The following is an 18253-nucleotide window of genomic DNA, read 5'->3' on the forward strand; positions in this document are numbered from 1 at the left end:
TTTTTCACTTGACTTTTCTCCTAGGAGATAATTTTTCATCTTCGATCTAAAATAACTTTTCATCACTTTTCAACTAAAAAAGTAGGTGAAAAGATACTATCAAAAATTATTTTGAGTATTTTCTTGCTTTCTGGTGGCTTAAAAGGCATTTTATTGTCAAGTTTAAAAATATCACCTAGGAGAAACCAGGGTCTTGCATAAGCCCGGTGCTGTAACCTCTACAACTGCAGAGTCTTTGCCTCTGTATCTGGCACCTAAGCTTGTTTTTGTTAAAGATCATTTAAGACAATTTTGAAGAAATAGAGATACTATTTAGGGATTAGAGATGATTAACGATGTGTAACTGAAAAATGTATATGCATATTGACCTAAAGGAGAATATTAACCTAAAGGAGCAATTTTCATAATAGAAAAAAAAATAAACCCGTGTATATTTTTTACTATAGAATGGCGAAAAATAAAGGTAAATCAGTAGAGAAAAATGAGAAAAAGAAGAAACTACCTGAAAGTACTGCGGAAGTTCCCAAACCTAAAAAGAAGAAATTAAATACTAAGGTAAGTCCAGGGTCTTCTTAATTTGTAATGCACGCCAAATACCGTATTTGTTGGAATATAAGACGCTCCAAAATATAAGACGCACCTCAGTTTAGAAGATAAAAACCAGGGGAATATATATATATGTATATATATACCATCCTCCGCTCCCGCCGTGTTAGTGGGCATTCCGATCTCTGCATGTGGTATAAGCTTGTGTGGTCTGCGTTCCAAGTTTCCTCTGTTCAATCCGGGGTCCGGCTTCATTTACTGCATGTGGCTGAGCTGCCTTTCCTCAAATCTCCTGCGATGCTCTGTGCTCCTCCCCTCTTGCACTGCGTTCTTCCTCCACTTTGAGAAGCGGCTTACACACAATGCTGAAGTCAGGGACTCGCGCACTTCCACTGGCTGCAAAATGAGCATGCCCGGCACGTCTCTAGCTAATTCAAACACTGTAAAAGTGGATCAAAGGGCCCGAAGTGGAGGCTGGGGAGAGAGCTGCAGGATTAAGCAGCCATACTCTTCAGTGCAAGAGACGCACGCACGCACGCACACACACGCTCTCTCTCTTACTTTTGGGGGAGAAACATTGCGTCTTATATTCCGAAAAATACAGTACATACTGTTCATTTGTTATCCAATCAGGTGCAAACAATACCTTTCAAAACTATTCCCACATTTAGAGCACACCCTCATGGGAGGATGATAGGAGGTATCTTTAGATTATAAGCTTGCAAGGGCAGTACTGTCTAACCCAGGCATGGGCAAACTTGACCCTCCAGCTGTTAAGGAACTACAAGTCCCACAATGCATTTGCCTTTATGAGTCATGACTGTGGCTGTAAGACTCTTGCAATGCATTGTGGGACTTGTAGTTCCTTAACAGCTGGAGGGCCAAGTTTGCCCATGCCTGGTCTAACCATTTGTTTCTTGGAATTTGCTATACATTTTGATCATCATATTACACTTGTTACTGTAATTATGTTTAATTCTGTATCAGGTACCAATGTTGATATACATTGTGAATGCCATTGTCTGTATTATGTACCCCCTGTTTGTTTCTTACTTTGTATAGCGTCATGGAACATGTTGGTGCTTTATAAATTGACTAGTGACCTTAGCCTGTTTGAAAACAGGCTCTAGGACACACACACACACACACACACACACACACACACACACACACACACACACACACACACACACACACACACACACACACACACACACACACACACACACACACACACACACACACACACACACACACACACACACACACACACACACACACACACACACACACACACACACACACACACCCCCCCCCCCCCCCCCCCCTGTTGTCCTTCTTGTCCCAACGGCTGTCAGTGTAGGACATGCGCAGTAGCTGAAAAGCACTGACGCCGGGACACTTGTACGTTATTGGGTAGGATAATAATATTGCGGCAAGCCTGCCTCTTCCTGTGAAGATTTGACTTCACATTTTTCAAGGTGTAACTAGGGAGAACAGGAAGAGTGAGTAGAGGAATGTAGAGTGTGCAGAGGTATGTGGATCTAGTATGAACCTACCTCTGTGCTTACTTTAGGTAGCTTTGCTCGGGCAAGAATCTATTAAGGTTGAGACCAGCCAATGCTGCAGTGGCAGTGAGGCTGCATAGTATACAGCCATTGTCACCGGAAGTCAGTCACTAACTACAGGATTACTGATAAATTTTTATTTAAAGCGGGATTGTCAGCCATAAAATCAAATTCCATTTACCCACTGCTCTGTGTTTATTATGCAGCCTGCAACCTGACCCTGCATTGCAAGCATTCCAATTTAATCAGAAATGTTTCTGCTGTAATAAATCTTATCTCAGTCAGCCTTGCTCTGTTTGGTAGATTGCTGAAGAAAAGGAAGCTTGTCATCACCCCTTCCACATTCCTGTTCGTCACTGATTGGCAGTGAGCAAGTTCAGTGAGCTGGTAAAATATGATCAATGCTGTGCTCACATGTGTTTACAAAGCAATATAGATATGACAGTGCATTTTCTAGGTAAAAAAAAAAAAGTAAGGGAGGAAAAGACATCAGGATTGGCTTCAGTCAGATTAAATAAAATGGAAAATTTTAGGAACAGTTTTCTCTTTATTTACTATATAAAATTCACTGAACTGAAAACATGGACAACACAATACATATGCTATGTAAGTAGAGAAAGTGTGTGTCTGTGTGTGTGTGTGTGTGTGTGTGTGTGTGTGTGTGTGTGTGTGTGTGTGTGTGTGTGTGTGTGTGTGTGTGTGTGTGTGTGTGTGTGTGTGTGTGTTTTTTTCCAGGGGTAGTATGGCTATCCCTCCTTTAAAATATGAATTCTGGCTTGTTAGTAGATGTACATATACTCTCACAATAGCATTGCTTTTCCTCCAGTTATTGTAAATCATGTGCTGAAGAGTATAAGCTGTGGATGGGATTGCACTCACGTGTTGATATCAGGCCGTTAGATCAGATATAATGTAAAGATTAATTCGCTGGGAAAGATGCACAGGGAAAATAAGCTAATTATCTTTGTAAAGCAGATCTCTGCATTGCTGACTTCCAAAGAGCCAGCTTCATTTACGTAACAAAAATGTCAGTTATGCTAAATGATTAATTTCCTAGACCAATGTTTTTTCATCCTGCACGAAAGCTTTGTTGTTTACATGTGGTTTGCAGTTCTACAGTTATTAGTGGACATGGAAGCGCATTGTTTATAGCAAACCCATCAGAGTTTGTGATATGAATGAGATGTTTAAGGCCCCGTTTCCACGTGCCGTTGAACTACGTGCTCAGTTAGCAGTTACCTTTTTACACTTTACACAGTTCCTTGCAGTGTGATTGTTCTGCAGTAGCACTGTGACGGTCTACACTGCATGGTGCACTAGGGTGCGACCATACAGTGAGGCATACTTTACTATAAAAGTAGGCCTCACTTCCATGTGAAACACGCACAGCACACTGTAGCTCCAGCATTGTCATGCCGGGAACTGATGCAACGCGGTCAATGTGGTAGCTCCATAGGACCATCTCTGCTTCTGCAACGGGATGCAGTGTTTTTGTGTGATGTGATGGTAATTGTAAAACGGGCCTAAGATCAAAATACTACGTACCTTTGTTAAAGCAAACCTGTGACTTCAACAAAGCCTCTGGATTCTCTAAAGCAGGCTTTCTCAACCAGGGTTCTCTGAAGCTCCTTGAGTACTCTGCAGCGGTTCCATGCCATTTTTCCCATCGTGGGGGTTGCAGGATATATGATAGAGAGCACACTATAATAGGGGGTACTGTAAAAAGAAGCACTAAATTGGGGGTCAGAATAATGATGATCACTTTAATAAAAAAGCACTAGAATAAGGAGACATTGTAATGATGGCACTGTAATTGGGGATAGTGACAAACAGCCACACCAGCTTTTAAAGAGCATGCCAGAGGTTTCTTGAGATCCAAAAATTACTTGCTGGGGTTCCTTGAGATTCAAAAAGTATTTGTAAGGTTTCTCCAGGGTAAAAAGGTTGAGAAAGGCTGCTCTAAAGGCATCTCAGATCCTTCTTGACCCCACCGCTGGTCGCTGGGACCCCCTTTCTTTTTGCAGCTGTGCTCCTTTCTGTAAACTAAAGAGTCCACAATGTGCAGGCGCATACGGCCTGCATTATAGCACGGAGCCACTTTTGCATGGAGTAGGACGCTGTGCATAAGCTGCTCAGTGCTACTACGCAGGTTCAGAGCGTCTTGCACCAGCGCAGTGCACAGATGGGAGCATTGCCGACCCGACCTATTCCAGAAGCTTTTGTTGTATAGGTTCAGAGGGTCCCAACACTGGAATGGCGAGCTCTTTGCATTCACATGCTGCCGGCTTATAGCACGTGGCAATGCGGAAACGGCAACAATTGTTATCCGATTTGATAAGCATCAAGTCAGAAGGTCGATTAGCCGCAAACTGGCCAGATGTATGTCCACCTTTGAGGCAGAGAATCAGCAGGACAGCCAGGCAATTTGCTTTGGTAAAAAGGAATTAAATATATCAGCCTCCATATCCCACTCGGGGATATGGAGGCTGATATCAGGTGTACTGTAAGGTAGCGGCGCAGGCAAAATACCAGAGAAGCTTTTTCTGCAGCCATTAAATAGTGAGATGGTTCTTGGTCTGAGCACCTACCACTTCACTCTACTGCGATGTGACACGTAAAAGTACATAGAGTAATGGACAACCTATGTAGTGGGCTGCTAAGATTCTTATACCTGTCTTTGTTGCTGCTAATGCTGTTACATAATTCAGGTTGAATCACAGAGGTGATTTTTTTTTTCCCACTACATTAATCACATAATTATAACCAATTACAGGTAATTGCAGAAGTCCTGCTGTTTCTCACAAATGGAAGAATAGCGACTCTGTGCTGTAAAACTGCATACTGACATAAGATAGCCTTTGAGTGGATAATGTGTGTTCTGATGGTTATGTATACTGCATAGGGATTTTTTTTTTTTTGTGAAAAATGTGCTTTAGGCTCGACTGAGCTGCTTGTACTGTACTATGGAGAGGGGAGGAGCAGGAGGCTACATGCTGCTAAAAAGTAATCGTCTGAAAATCTGATGTAAGTGCTTGTCGTTCCTCTGAGCTGTGCAAGCTACAGAGGGAAGGGACACCAAATTAAGCAAGAACCAGGTTGATCAAGGCACTCTTTTTGTGTAGTGCATCATGTACATTTATTCTGGTTTTAAATGTATAAAAAGAAACAACTGCAAAATCTGTAAATAGTTGTCACCTGTCTGTTGTCCTATTTCTTCCAACCACTTGCAGGTTTAAAAATGTGAATCCGTGTCCAACTGGAGCAAGACTAGTAGCTACTACGCAATTATAGTTTTTTTCCATTTCGATTCCTGGTTGATTCATTTCACACTGTTTGAATCAGCCAGAAATCTATGCCCCAACATGTCCGATCAATTAGAATTTCAAACGTTTATATTTATTTATTTTTACCAAAAATCTGTTAAAATCGTTGAACAGAAAATCTCAGTCGATTGGGGGCGGGGGCAGGAAGTGGCAGTACATCAGTTGCATCGAACAGTGCAGTGCTGCAGTTAAATAGATTTCATGCTGAAATCTATTGAAAATCTATTTGCAGAGTGTCAGGCTCGGGATTACCGCTGCTGGCTGCTTTTTTTCCACTCAAAGCCTGACTTTGAGGGGTTACCACCAGGAAGGTTAATGGCTTGGGGCAGGTTCTGTTCAGTCTTCCACTAGTGGTAGGCATGGGCTCTCAAGGCATGGAGTTTATGTGGGTACGGATCTTTACCGGAGCTCTATGCATGATGGGCCTCTACACCTAGAGGACAACAGACTACTTTGCTGCCTGGTAGCGACCAGGTCACGACTCCTGAGATTGCCCACCAGTGACAAGAGAACAAGTGACACTGCATTGTTGAGTTGGCAGTTCTTGAAGGCAAAAAAGTCAAAGTCTGGTCACAGGTTAAGGTCAGAGCCTTAAGCAGGTAACAGTCTTAGGACTGAGAGATCAGTTGATAACTAGCCAAGGTTGGTAATGGTAAGACATTTAGAATCAGACAGGCCTAGTACAAGTACTAACAGGCTAACCAAAACTGGAAGAAAAATCAGCACTATACATGGAGAGACATGCTTTTTTGTGCACAGCATGCACATTTTAGTGTGAATCTTCTAGCACTGCAATGCATGCGCAAACGATTATGCATACATAACACAGTGAGGCTTTACTTGCTTCACCAATCAGACAAAGCCACGGTTAACTGGGTTTGACTGCAGTTAAAGCCTTTTTCCCAAGCGCAAGTCTGCATTGACTTAACAGTGATTGCTAAGTGTTGATGCGTTTTGGTAGCAGAGATGCAATGCAACATGAAGTTTTTTAGGTTCATATTACTTCTACTTAGTAGTAGAGATTTGAGTGATAACTACAAGTTGATTGTAAAAGGACCCCTTTTGTGTAATGCCTGGTACCTGCAGCCTAAAGGTCTGTACACACGCCGGACTGGAGGCAACGACGGGTCCGTCGTTGCCTCCCGCTGGGTGGGCGTTCCAACGACAGTCCGGCGTGTGTACGCACTGTCGGCGGACTGATACGGCTGTTTCTGAGCGATCCGCCCGACGGACCTTAAGGTTTGCTGTTCCCTGCTGGTTTCAGTCCTTCCTATCTGGCAGGATACAGCAAGTGTGTCAGGGCACCCACTACTCTAATCCAGTGCCACTTGCCTGTGGAGTCCCACAGGGTTCTGTGCTATCACCATTACTCTTTGCAGTCTACTTGCTCCCAGTGGGCAAAATAGTCCAGACCTATGGCCTAGGATACCATTGTTATGCAGACGACACACAACTGTATATGTTTTAGGGCAATGAAAGTCTATGGAGACTTTCATACTGCCACGGTACAGCGCGATGCGATGGAAGTTAAATTTTCACCACATCCCGACGCTAGGGCAAAAACTATGTTACTGCACGTATCTGCATAGCCCTGTGTTGGACTGGGAGTCATGTTACTCTATGGCGACGCAGGGATTTTAAAAATGTTTGGTGCGCGGAAGCGATTTTAACAATACGCTTTCTTGCACTTACGCATACCCGAAGCAGGAAGTGAAGGCAAGTGTGCGTCACTTCCTGCATGGCTGGTGGCCAGACAGGAAACACTGTGAACTAAGGCGGTGTTCCCTGAAGGTCTGTTTTTGATGATGTGATGCGGTGTGTCGAGCGCTGATGCCAGTTTGTAGTCTGAAACTGGCCTAAGGTGTTTAGGGTGTTGGGGAAGCTCTTAGTCTAATAGCAATCAGTGTGTGACGGCTGGAGTGGGAGGGACAGAGGGCACACTTCGGTATCTCAGCCTTGGGTGCCGGAGGACCTTGTCCTGGCTCTGCCTGGTACACACTATACAATTTCCCATCAGATAGATGGATTAAAGTCATTATTTCTGACAGGTCTGATCTGATTTCCAATCATTTTATCTGATTGATTTTGTATAGAAGTAATCGGAAAATCTAACAGAAAAACAGGAAAAAAAATCAGACCGTACCTGATGGAAATAATTGATTCAACCCGTCTGTCTGAGGGAAATAGCATGGTGCATACCAGGAATTAGATCTATAGATCTCACCAATCTGCATGAACTTATAACAGAGATGATATGTTATTTACTGATCTCCTTTTGAGTCTAACCCAACATTTTTGCCAAAAAAAGAAAAGAAAAATAGGACTCTCCATGTGGAGTCTTTAGCAGACATCAGTTGTTTGTTGGATGCAGCAGCTGTCATTTCTGGCATCGAGTTGGCTGAGAGTCTCTGGGCCCTTTATACAAGAGCATGGAGCTGCAATAAATCGCACACTACAGAGCTATTATTTCTCTTATCAAGCTGTGTTGTATTGAAAGATGCCTGGTATTACATAACCGAGTAACATGGTAGCTCTGTGATTCCTCACAAATATATGCAGCAATGTCAGCGGATTCCCAGGACAAACTATTTGCAGCTGGGAAAATAGCTACAACTTTGAAGATTTTCCCAAGGAAGAAATCTTCCATCCACCACTTCGCCCTATGTAAACAGACTGGGGTACCTTACACTGCTAACTGCTATGGTTTAAGTGTATGGCTGAACCCGTTGAAGCATATGGCTGTTTGGTTACAGAGCTGTCCTTGCCTGAACTCTGTGATTATTTGTTGTTGAGTGGTATTCCATTAATCACATCATATACATCTCCAGGGCCTTTCCTCAAGTGAAATCCAGAACAAATAGTTTCTCTGCACTCTTCATGCTATGCAGGGCCTGGTTTTTGAAGGTTATCCAAGGCTGGGAATCACTGGAGAAACAAGAAGTTTTGAATCAAGATGTTACCATTTATTGGCTAACGTAAAAGAATTAAAAGTACATTTTTATGCTATTCCGCCTTCATCAGACGAATATGCTAGCAAGTTGTTGCAGCACACAGCTATATACATGCAACATCAAAAGTGGATACACAGACTTCTTGGAAAACACAAATACATGTCGTTAAGATGCCTTAATTGAAACAAAACATCCAAATAGGGTCTTGAGAGGATGCTAGCTGATTTATGACAAATAGATAAGACCCTTTTGTTTACTAAATCCTTACATTACATTACAGGGCTTGCGCACATTTCCAGCACATGTCGTCCATCCTTGGGCAACATCAGCAAAATGGGGAGAGAAAGCCATTACCTCTTAAATTCCACAAATACGGGGAGTCCCTGACTTACGAACGCCTGCCGATACAAACTGCCGACCCACTGTGATGTCAGGGACTTCTTGCATTGTCCCCATGTTGTCCTCTGCTCCCTCGTGTCCTCATCCGCTTCCCCGTATATAGATGAAAGTAGCAGCAGCGCTTCTCTCACCTCATCCATTGGAGCACGCGGCGACCAGAGGCCTCTCCCTCACTGCGGACACAGGGGCAGATAACACGTGTGCACAGGAGGTCACATGGGGGACACATGGAGGACACAGTAGGGCACATGGGAGACACAATAAGTGTGGGGAGAACATCTACAAGATGGCCCTGGGCACACCAGGTTTAGTATATATTTTTTTCCCCTGGTTTTTGTCCACTAAATCTTGGTGCGTCTTATAGTCCGCAGCATCTAAGAGTCTGAAAAATATGGTAAGTAGCTAAGTCAACCTTATAAGTGTACCAGAGCTGACATAATATGAAAAATCTATACTTACCCGGGGCTACCTCCAGCCCCATAACCGCACGTGTGAGTTGGTAAAGGGCTCAGTCTGGGTCTTCTGCACATGCGCAGTAGACCCAGACTGACGCGACTGAGCCATTTACCGGGGTTTATTGCAGCTGACCGGCAGACCGCGGGAGGACAGCGAGGGACTCGCATGTGCTTATGGGCTGGAGGAAGCCGCGGGTAAGTATCGATTTTTCATATTACGTCAGCTCTGGGTTTCTTTAAGTAGCCATGTTCCCCACATAACAGAAATAAGTAGCCATGAACCCCTAGATATCAATATTTGGTATGTGGCGCCAGATGGGCCCCCTGCAGTTAAGCAGTGTTAGATAGCTCTGTGAGTTCTCCAGAAAGAATTGTTAGGAAGCCATGTATGATCCCTTCCCCAGAGAATAGTCGCTAGTCAGGTGTGCCCCAATATATATGGCAACCATAGCTGTCCTCGATTTAGCAGTATTAGGCATAAAGATGTGACCTCAAAATAGTGTTAGTTAGCTAGATGTACCCCCAAAAGTATTAGATAGACAGATGTATCCACCAGTACTAATAGGTAGCCTGTTGTGCCCCCCAGTATTATGTAGCCGGAGGTATCCCTCCATTATCTTAGCATCAACACTTCAGTATTTGCTTATAGAAGTGGCACGTGTATTATAACTAAATCTGTAGTTAGTGATAGCAAAAAGTTCTAAAAGGGTGTGAATGTTTATCTGCTTCAACTGATGGGTAACATAGTACAATATGTTATCACTGTAGCCAGGAGTTACTCTAGACATTTTGTGACACAAAAAGTCAGTAGGCTTCTTGGAGTATTAAAGGGCCCTATGCACGGTAACTGACTCTTCCAGACAGCCCAAGGACAACTGTAGCCACTTAAAACAAAAAAAAAAAAAAAAAACCTTACTTGGGGCTTCTACCAGCCCCCTGCAGACGTACTGTGCCTGCGCCAGGACATACCGATCCTCTGGTCCTGCGTCGTACAGGCGCAGTGGCTGGCAAGATTAAAGTCGACGAAAACGGAAGTGAGCCTCGGTGGAGGATCGGTATGTCCTGGCGCGGGCACAGGACATCTGCAGGGGGCCGGTAGAAGCCCCAGGTGCAATAAACTTTTTTTTTTTTAAGTGCTTACAGTTCTCCTTTTAACTGTTAAAATGTAACTATTAAATATTGATCATGCTGAGACCTGTCCATGCCTTATAGAAGGGTTGGCCCCGACTGTAGCTCCTAATAAAATGGTGAAATAGTTTAGTGCTAGTAAAACGTATCGATGGTGTGAACTCTGATTGTTCTTGGTTAGTATTTTTGCTTCTGGCCTTTGAACTTTACTGTCCTTCACTGAGTTTTATTATTGACCTCAGCTGTGTGCTCTGTATAGGAGAATACAGGTTGCATTTCTCATGTTTTTCCCTGCATGGATTACAATACATTTCGTAGAGATGGCCTGGCCTTTCAATCTCTAGTGGAACCATCTGCCATTATTAATGAATTTTCAGCTGCAAAGTATACTACTTCCTTTTTTTTGATGTTATTAAATGGTCATCCTCAAGTACTGGAGAGGATGGAGTTGCATCCATGCTGAGTTGTGGATCAGGTGGTAGAGTACTGTACATTAAGAGTTTCTAGAAATGGACTAAAAGTCAATGTGTAGACTTTACATGCTGACATCTATTGAAAATCTGTGTGCAGATGCGTGGCAGCAATAGATCGGATCCGGTCAGAGAGGGATCTTTCTAATGATTGAATTTGCTTCCCCATCTACCAGTGTATGGGCACCTTTTAGTTTATAAAAATAATTACATCACTTTGTCACGTCATACGTCATGCCAAAGCTCCCCTGAATTTGTTTGTGTCCTAAGGCCTTGTTTACATTGTTAAACACAGAATGGCCGTGCGATCGGAGCGCAACACGTACGATCTCCTGCCATTTCCGTCGCTGTGCACTGTGCTGGGTCAGAGCTGCACTTTGCTGAAAAATGTGTGCATAGCGCATTTCACTGCGACGCAGCGCATATAGCCTGAACATCAGACATTGTATGTTCTTGCTGATCATACCCCATAGCATTGCCAAAATGCGCATGGCAATGTGCATAGTGTGCACGAGGCCTAACTATAAAAAAAAATAGGCACACATCTCTTGGGACATGCACGTCCTTTCTCTTGACAGTTAGTACTTTTCATCTTTTCGCATTGCTTCGTTGCAGCCAAATACACTTCTGCCACTTCACAGAAAAGCATTTGACAAGTTTAGAGCCCTAGGGACATATAATGTAGCTGTGAACATCACTGACTCCAGAATCTGTATGCAATGTCTCGGAAAACTTGACCATGGCGCTTGAGCAAACGACCGGTGATGTATGCTCCCGTTCATTTAAATTACCCCATTCATTTCTAGATTGCAAGCCTTTGGTAGGGCCTCTTTGTGTTTCATACTTGATTGTGCATTCCACCCACAGAATAATGTGATCTTGTATTATTGGGACTACTACTCCAGTGTATGATCAGGTATTGTGTATCTTATTGCTTCTTACCTGTATTGTGTTGTTGGTCACACCTGTTATCATTGTCTGTAACCTTATTTATTATCCAGAGTTGCGTAATATTTTGGCGCTATATAAATCCAGTAAATAATTATGTTGTAGTGGATCCCTATTGCTACAACCCCGAGGGTAAGTGTCAGCAGCCATCCATCTGAACAGTTCCTCAGGGCCAGTTCACACAGACAGCTGCTGGCAGCTACTTTCAGCATGGCCAAATTCTGCTACGGCGCTATCACTTTGTCATCGCGTCATGTTTTGAACCCCTAGAGGCATACTGTAACCACGAACGCCGCAGAAAACTACATGTAGTGTATGGAAAAATTTGATCGATCGCATATTGAGGTGCTGATGATATTAAGGATAACAGGAACATATTTCCTTCATTTTTTGACTGTAACATATGGGATTGTCTGTTAGCCAGTCTTCCTGGAATTCCGTATAAAGTGTAAATTACCTATCATTGTCTGCTTCTAATGAGGAAACCCTTAATTAGACAGTTGCTGTGAAGCCTATACAGGTGGTCAAACCCGCAGTCGGGAACCGTATACGCAGGCGTGCCGCGGGCCGGTTCCTGACATAATTGGCTGGCAGTGGTGGCATCGTTTAGTACATTAGTACGCAGTTTAGCTCGCTATTCTGAGTACTAAAGGCTGGAAGCTTGCTAGAAGTAACTAGCCTACAGAAGTCTACTCAGTGCAGAATCTATATACTTTTTTTTTTTTTTTTTTGTTCAAAGATACACACTTGGTGTTTGCTTTCCCTCCCCCCCCCCCTTTTTTTTTTTTCTTTTTATTTTTTGCAACACGATGGCTCAGAAAGCATCCAGCTATGCAAGGCAAAATAAAGAGATGCTACTCCACCTGTGTGAGCACAAAGGCATCGAGACGGTGAGCGGCCAGACTAAGGAGCAGTTGGTTCGTGCCCTCGAGGAGCATGATGAGGCAGAGCAAGCCCGTGCTTCAACGTCAGCGGATGCAGCTCACGACATGCCAGAGGAGGAATCGCTCCCGCTACAGGATGCGAGTGGAGACGATGTCCTGGATGATCCACCGAACACGGAGATGACATCTCTGGAAGCTGATCTACAGCTACTGAACTCGGCTGATCCTGAACTGCGCCTAAAGCTGATCCTACTGCACCGACAGGCAGAGAAGGAACAAGCGGCACAGCGACTCCAGGCCGAGAGGGAACAAGCTGCACAGCGACACCAGGCCGAGAGGGAAAGTGCTGAACGGCAACACCAGCTGGAGCTGGCTAAACTTCAGCAGCAGAACCGGTCTGCTGGACCCGCAGAACGCGAAGGTGAGCGAGTCCACAGAATCCCCCTGGATAAGTTCCCCGCTATGGACAAGGACTCTGACATAGACACTTTCCTACAGGGGTTTGAAAGGACTTGTCGGCAGTATGGGGTGCCCCGTGAGCAGTGGGCAAGATACCTCACACCAGGGCTGAGAGGCAAGGCCCTGGAGGCGTTTGTGAGTCTCCCCCAGGAGGAAGAAACAGACTTTGAGGCGATTAAGAAAGCCATTATTGCGCGATACCACCTCACGCCAGAGGTGTATCGCAAACGTTTCAGGACAGTGCAGCGAGGTCCTAATGACAGCTACCTGGATCATGCTTGCAACCTGCGCACTGCCTTCCAGCAGTGGTTAAAAGGACTGTCGGTTGAAACCTTTGATGCCCTGCAGGAACTGATGATAAAAGACCAGTTCCTACACACCTGTCCTGTTGAGGTTCGGCTGTTTGTGCTGGATCGAGAACCAAAGACAGTGGATGAGGCTGCGGAAATGGCCGATGCCTACACCGCCCATAGAGCACCTGAGTCCCGGAGGACTACTACGCCCAGCTGGAGAGGAGAACAGATTGCTAAACCTGTTTCACCCAGCACCCAGAGGAGGCAAGCACCGCTGTCTCCTGGATTCAAGCAACCTGACACTCGGAAATGCTTTGTATGTGACAGGGTGGGTCATATCAGCACGACTTGCCCAGAGAGGAAGAGGGAGGCCCCAAAATCCAGTGAGGCCTCAAACGCCAGTGAAGTCCCAACGGCTTTGTGTGCTACCAGGAATGCCACTGGCTATGCAGAGAATCTGCAGCTTGTCACGGTTGGGGGTACAGTTGCCACTGGGCTGAGAGACACTGGAGCAGAAGTGACTCTCATACATCCCCAGCTTGTGAACCCGGAGCAGTACATACCTGGGAAAATGATTGCTGTCCGAGGAATTGGGGGTGTCACCCCAGCCATACCCACCGCCTTGGTCCACCTGAATTGGGGGGCCGGCAGCGGATTGAGAGAAGTTGGGGTAACAGACAAAATCCCTACCAACGTTTTGCTGGGTACTGACCTGGGACGGTTAGTGGCCCGGTATGAGCCTACTCCAAACCCTGTGGGGCCTGCATCCCCAGCAGAAGTTCAGGACTCGTGCAAGGTACTGTTTGATAATGCTGTGCAAGTAGGGAGTGCTAGTGAGGCCCCAGGGGCTATGGACTGTTTGCTAGGAGCCAGCCCTAGTGATTCTCCAGTGCCTAGGCCTGGAGTGGGACATGTTGATCCGGAGAATGCAGAAACTGATGATGTCCTTTATGACGCATGGACTATCGAGGCGATCGATGCAAGAACTAGTGATGCTACTTGTGAAGTGCTGGGTAGCACTGGGTATAATGCAGCAGATAATGTTGATGTGGAATGTAATGTTCTAAATGTCAATATGTGTAAGATGGATAATGCTGATGTCATATGTGTTGTGCTACATAATGCTGTGTGTCAGGTGGACACTCCGTCGGCTGCAGGAGTAACCAGCCGGGCTCGCTGGGCTGCAGCAGATGGATTGCCCACTGAAGGGGCAGACGGCACCAGGCCAGATCTTTCCCCTTCAGATGTTTTTAAGACCAAATGTGATGTGATTCATGATGTGTATAATGTGGGCACTCCCTCAGCTGCAGTGGTAACCCGCAGTGCTAGCGGGTCTACAGCAGAGGGACTGTCCACCGAAGTGGCAAATGTTGCTGGGTCAGCCACATCCAATTCGGAACCTGGCCCGGGGGGCCCAGGAGCCTCTCCGTTTGTAGCCTTCCTGGAATGTGTGACAGGCAGCACTGAGCTCTCTGGGGCGGTTCGATTTGACAGCAGCCTGGAAGAGCTCAGGGGGCTAGCCAGCAGGTCACCAGCTGGGAGGGGCGGGCTGAGAGGGTCCTGGGAAGTTATTCCCTCTGAGCTGTCTGAAGTGGAGGAGACAGACCGGCAGATAATCGTTCCCCAAAGGGACCGAGAGATAGGTCCTGCCACTATAGAGAGAGTGCGTGTAGCGACTGTGGGGACCCTTCCCCAGATGCAGCACTGTCTTTATGGTCACGAATTCACGGTCGTCACTGACACGCATTCCCCTGGTTGGTTACGTCAGGTTGCCAAGGGCAACGACACATTGCAGCAACCTGACCTAGCTTTCCAGTCGTGTAGCTTGGAGCTAACTGACAGGTGGGGAACCCTCCTGAGGATGCTAAAGGGTTTCCCCACCCGGCCAGGCCGTCAATGTAGGCTTTGGCAGGATGATTCGTTAGAATCACCTGCCAGCGCTATCGGGAAGGGGAGCAATCATGGGAATGCTGATGGGCTGTCCCGTCAAGCAGAACCAACAGTGTAGGTGCTGGCAGGATGATCTGGGAAGATCATCTGCCTTGCACCAAGTTAACGGCGGAGGTGTGGAGATATATTGAGGTGCTGATGATATTAAGGATAACAGGAACATATTTCCTTCATTTTTTGACTGTAACATATGGGATTGTCTGTTAGCCAGTCTTCCTGGAATTCCGTATAAAGTGTAAATTACCTATCATTGTCTGCTTCTAATGAGGAAACCCTTAATTAGACAGTTGCTGTGAAGCCTATACAGGTGGTCAGACCATGTTGTCTGAATAATGCCTCAGATGTGTATTGGGCTTGGGAGTAATTGGTCACCTGGCCAGAGTAAACTGAAGTCTGTCTAATGTAATTCTGTATGTAGATGTCCATTACCTCTGCCCCATTGTCCAGCAGGGGAAACTGTGTCTACTGCTAATTACCTGCCAATTGAGGAAGAATAGGCTGGTCGGCATGGCTTTTGAGTCTGGTGTCAGCCATTGGGGACAAGGCAAGCCTGCTAGAGTCTTGGGGGCAGGGGGAAGCTGACACCTGAATGTTTGAAATGTATTTGACAGCCTACTGGAAATTATTGAAGAGGTGAAGTCCTTTTGATACCATTTTCTACCTGTGGAAATTGAATTATTGGTGGAGTTGAAAAGCCTCATTTAACAATCTCTTGATGTAAAGACATTGTAACCTGGGGAAATTGGGCTAAGGAAGTCTTTTGTTGGGTGTGTGGACTATAGTGGATGTTGGATCTCTGGAAATCCAATTATGACTGAGGATGTAATTAAATCCAGCTTCCCCCCCGTCCACACAGGCTTACAGCCTCGAGGCGAATATTTCATTATAAAAACCAGGGGACAGCTACCTCAAAGCAGTTCTCTTCTGACGGTAGTGGCAGCCGGTCTCCTGGCCCAAGCTAGTGAACTCCTGGTCTAGCCAGACTGTGTCCGTCCACACCAAAGTCCACGATTCTTCTATCGGGATCCCTTTATTTTGGTAAGCAAAATCGCTTTGTGTGTTATCTTTGTACATTTTATCTTGTAACTATTTTTACTTGTTTTTTTTGTAATCTCTTTGTATATCTTCAGTTTTGCACTGTTCTATGTTTTTCTAGAATATTAAATTATTATTTAATAAGTTTGACTTCTGCCGTACTAAACTAACCCTCATAGCCTAGAAGAGACTGAAGTGTAACCGTGTATAAGTTCATGCCTAATTGTACGCTTGAGCAACACTACCGTAGGAAATTGTAATTGCATTGTGTGTGGGGGCGTTTGTCATACGTTGGCCTAAGCGCGCAGCTGACCCAACGTACGAACAACGCCAGTGCGAGTAGCTAACAGTATCGTTCGGAACGACTGTTAGTGGGTCTTTGCTTCACGACAGTGTAAGATTGCAACTGTGTGTGTGTGTGGGTGCGTGGCGTTCCCGTATTTGGCCTAAGCGCAAAGCTGACCCAGATACGAAAACGCGGAGTGCGCGCTGAGGACTCGACAGCAGAGTGGAAGTGTCTAGCGAACAGCTAGTGGTGGCAGTGAGAAGTGTTTGAGGGGTTCCAGCCTTGTTTGTAGCTTAAATAAGGCTGTTCCCCGCTTAATCTGGTCAAACCCGCAGTCGGGAACCGTATACGCAGGCGTGCCGCGGGCCGGTTCCTGACACGCGGCAATCCACAATAAACGGTGTAAGATGAGAGCATCCACTTATCTCAACAATGATCCAAACACAGAGGATCGTGAACAGTAAACACGTTTCACGGGACGTCAGCAGCCGTCTGTCTGAATTTGCCCTAAGTTTTGTTTTTCTCTCTTGGCCTCTAAAGAGGAACTCTAACTCAGGATTGAACTTCATTCCAATATGTAGCCAATACCCCTTAAGAAATCACTGTAAACCCCTTAAAGAGAACCCGAGACGTGTTTAAAGAATGTTATCTGCATACAGAGGCTGGTTCTGCCTATACAGCCCAGCCTCTGTTGCTATCCCAAACCCCACTAAGGTCCCCCTGAACTCTGCAATCCCTCATAAATCACAGCCATGCTGTGAGGCTGTGTTTACATCTGTAGTGTCAGTCTCAGCTGCTCCCCCGCCTCCTGCATAGCTCCGGTCCCTGCCCCCGTCCCTTCCCTCCAATCAGCAGGGAGGGAAGGGATGCAGGCGGGGACTGGAGTTCTGCAGGAGGCGGGGAGAGCAGCAGACTGACACTATAGAGATAAATACAGCAAGCTCTGACAAGCTGTTTGTAAGCAGCGTGGCTGTGATTTATGAGGGATTGCAGAGTGCAGGGGGACCTTAGGGGAGTTTGGGATAGCAACAGAGGCTGGGCTGTATAGGCAGATCCAGCCTCTGTATGCAGATAATATTCTTCAAACCCACCTCGGGTTCTCTTTAAGAAATCACGGTAAAATCGTGAGATTTTACTGCAGAGTGTGTTTTTTAAAAAGCTCTCAGAAAGTTCTGATGGCCAAAAGGCGCTCAGAAAAGCACTTATATTGTGTCTGAGCCCTAAAGGTTTGCTGCTAATAACTTTTAAACTAAGGACATAACAGGGAATAGGTATAAATGACAAATGTTCCTGTTAAATTCCCAGTCCAATGACACTTTGGGGAAGTCTCCTTGAAGTAGTGAACAAAGCAAAGTTTTCACCTTGATAGGTAAGTTAACTATGCAGCTCACATCTCACTATCTGGGCAGCTTGCCTTCAAGCCTGTGTATTGCATTATTTAGGCTGCATTGGCTTATGCCACTAAGAATGTAGAATCCGGACACACACACCACAGCTATGAGGTTCAGCCTGCTGGTTTAGAAGAGATCAAGGAATTTCCGTTGAAACCCCTCCTGAG

At 45.5% G+C, this 18253-nt stretch overlaps 1 protein-coding gene across 3 annotated transcripts in view; it reads left to right on the plus strand.

The window, feature by feature from the left end:
• C7H7orf50 (chromosome 7 C7orf50 homolog) overlaps positions 1-18253 on the plus strand; it is a 553489-nt gene that overhangs the window by 12611 nt on the left and 522625 nt on the right. For all 3 annotated transcript variants that reach the window (XM_068244522.1, XM_068244519.1, XM_068244520.1), the window contains exon 2: positions 447-555. In XM_068244522.1, the coding sequence (XP_068100623.1) occupies positions 448-555 (108 nt within the window). In that variant the 5' untranslated portion in view covers position 447. The remainder of the gene's footprint in view (positions 1-446; positions 556-18253) is intronic.

This window comes from Hyperolius riggenbachi, chromosome 7, assembly GCF_040937935.1.
Source record: "Hyperolius riggenbachi isolate aHypRig1 chromosome 7, aHypRig1.pri, whole genome shotgun sequence".
NCBI classification, from domain to species: domain Eukaryota; kingdom Metazoa; phylum Chordata; class Amphibia; order Anura; family Hyperoliidae; genus Hyperolius; species Hyperolius riggenbachi.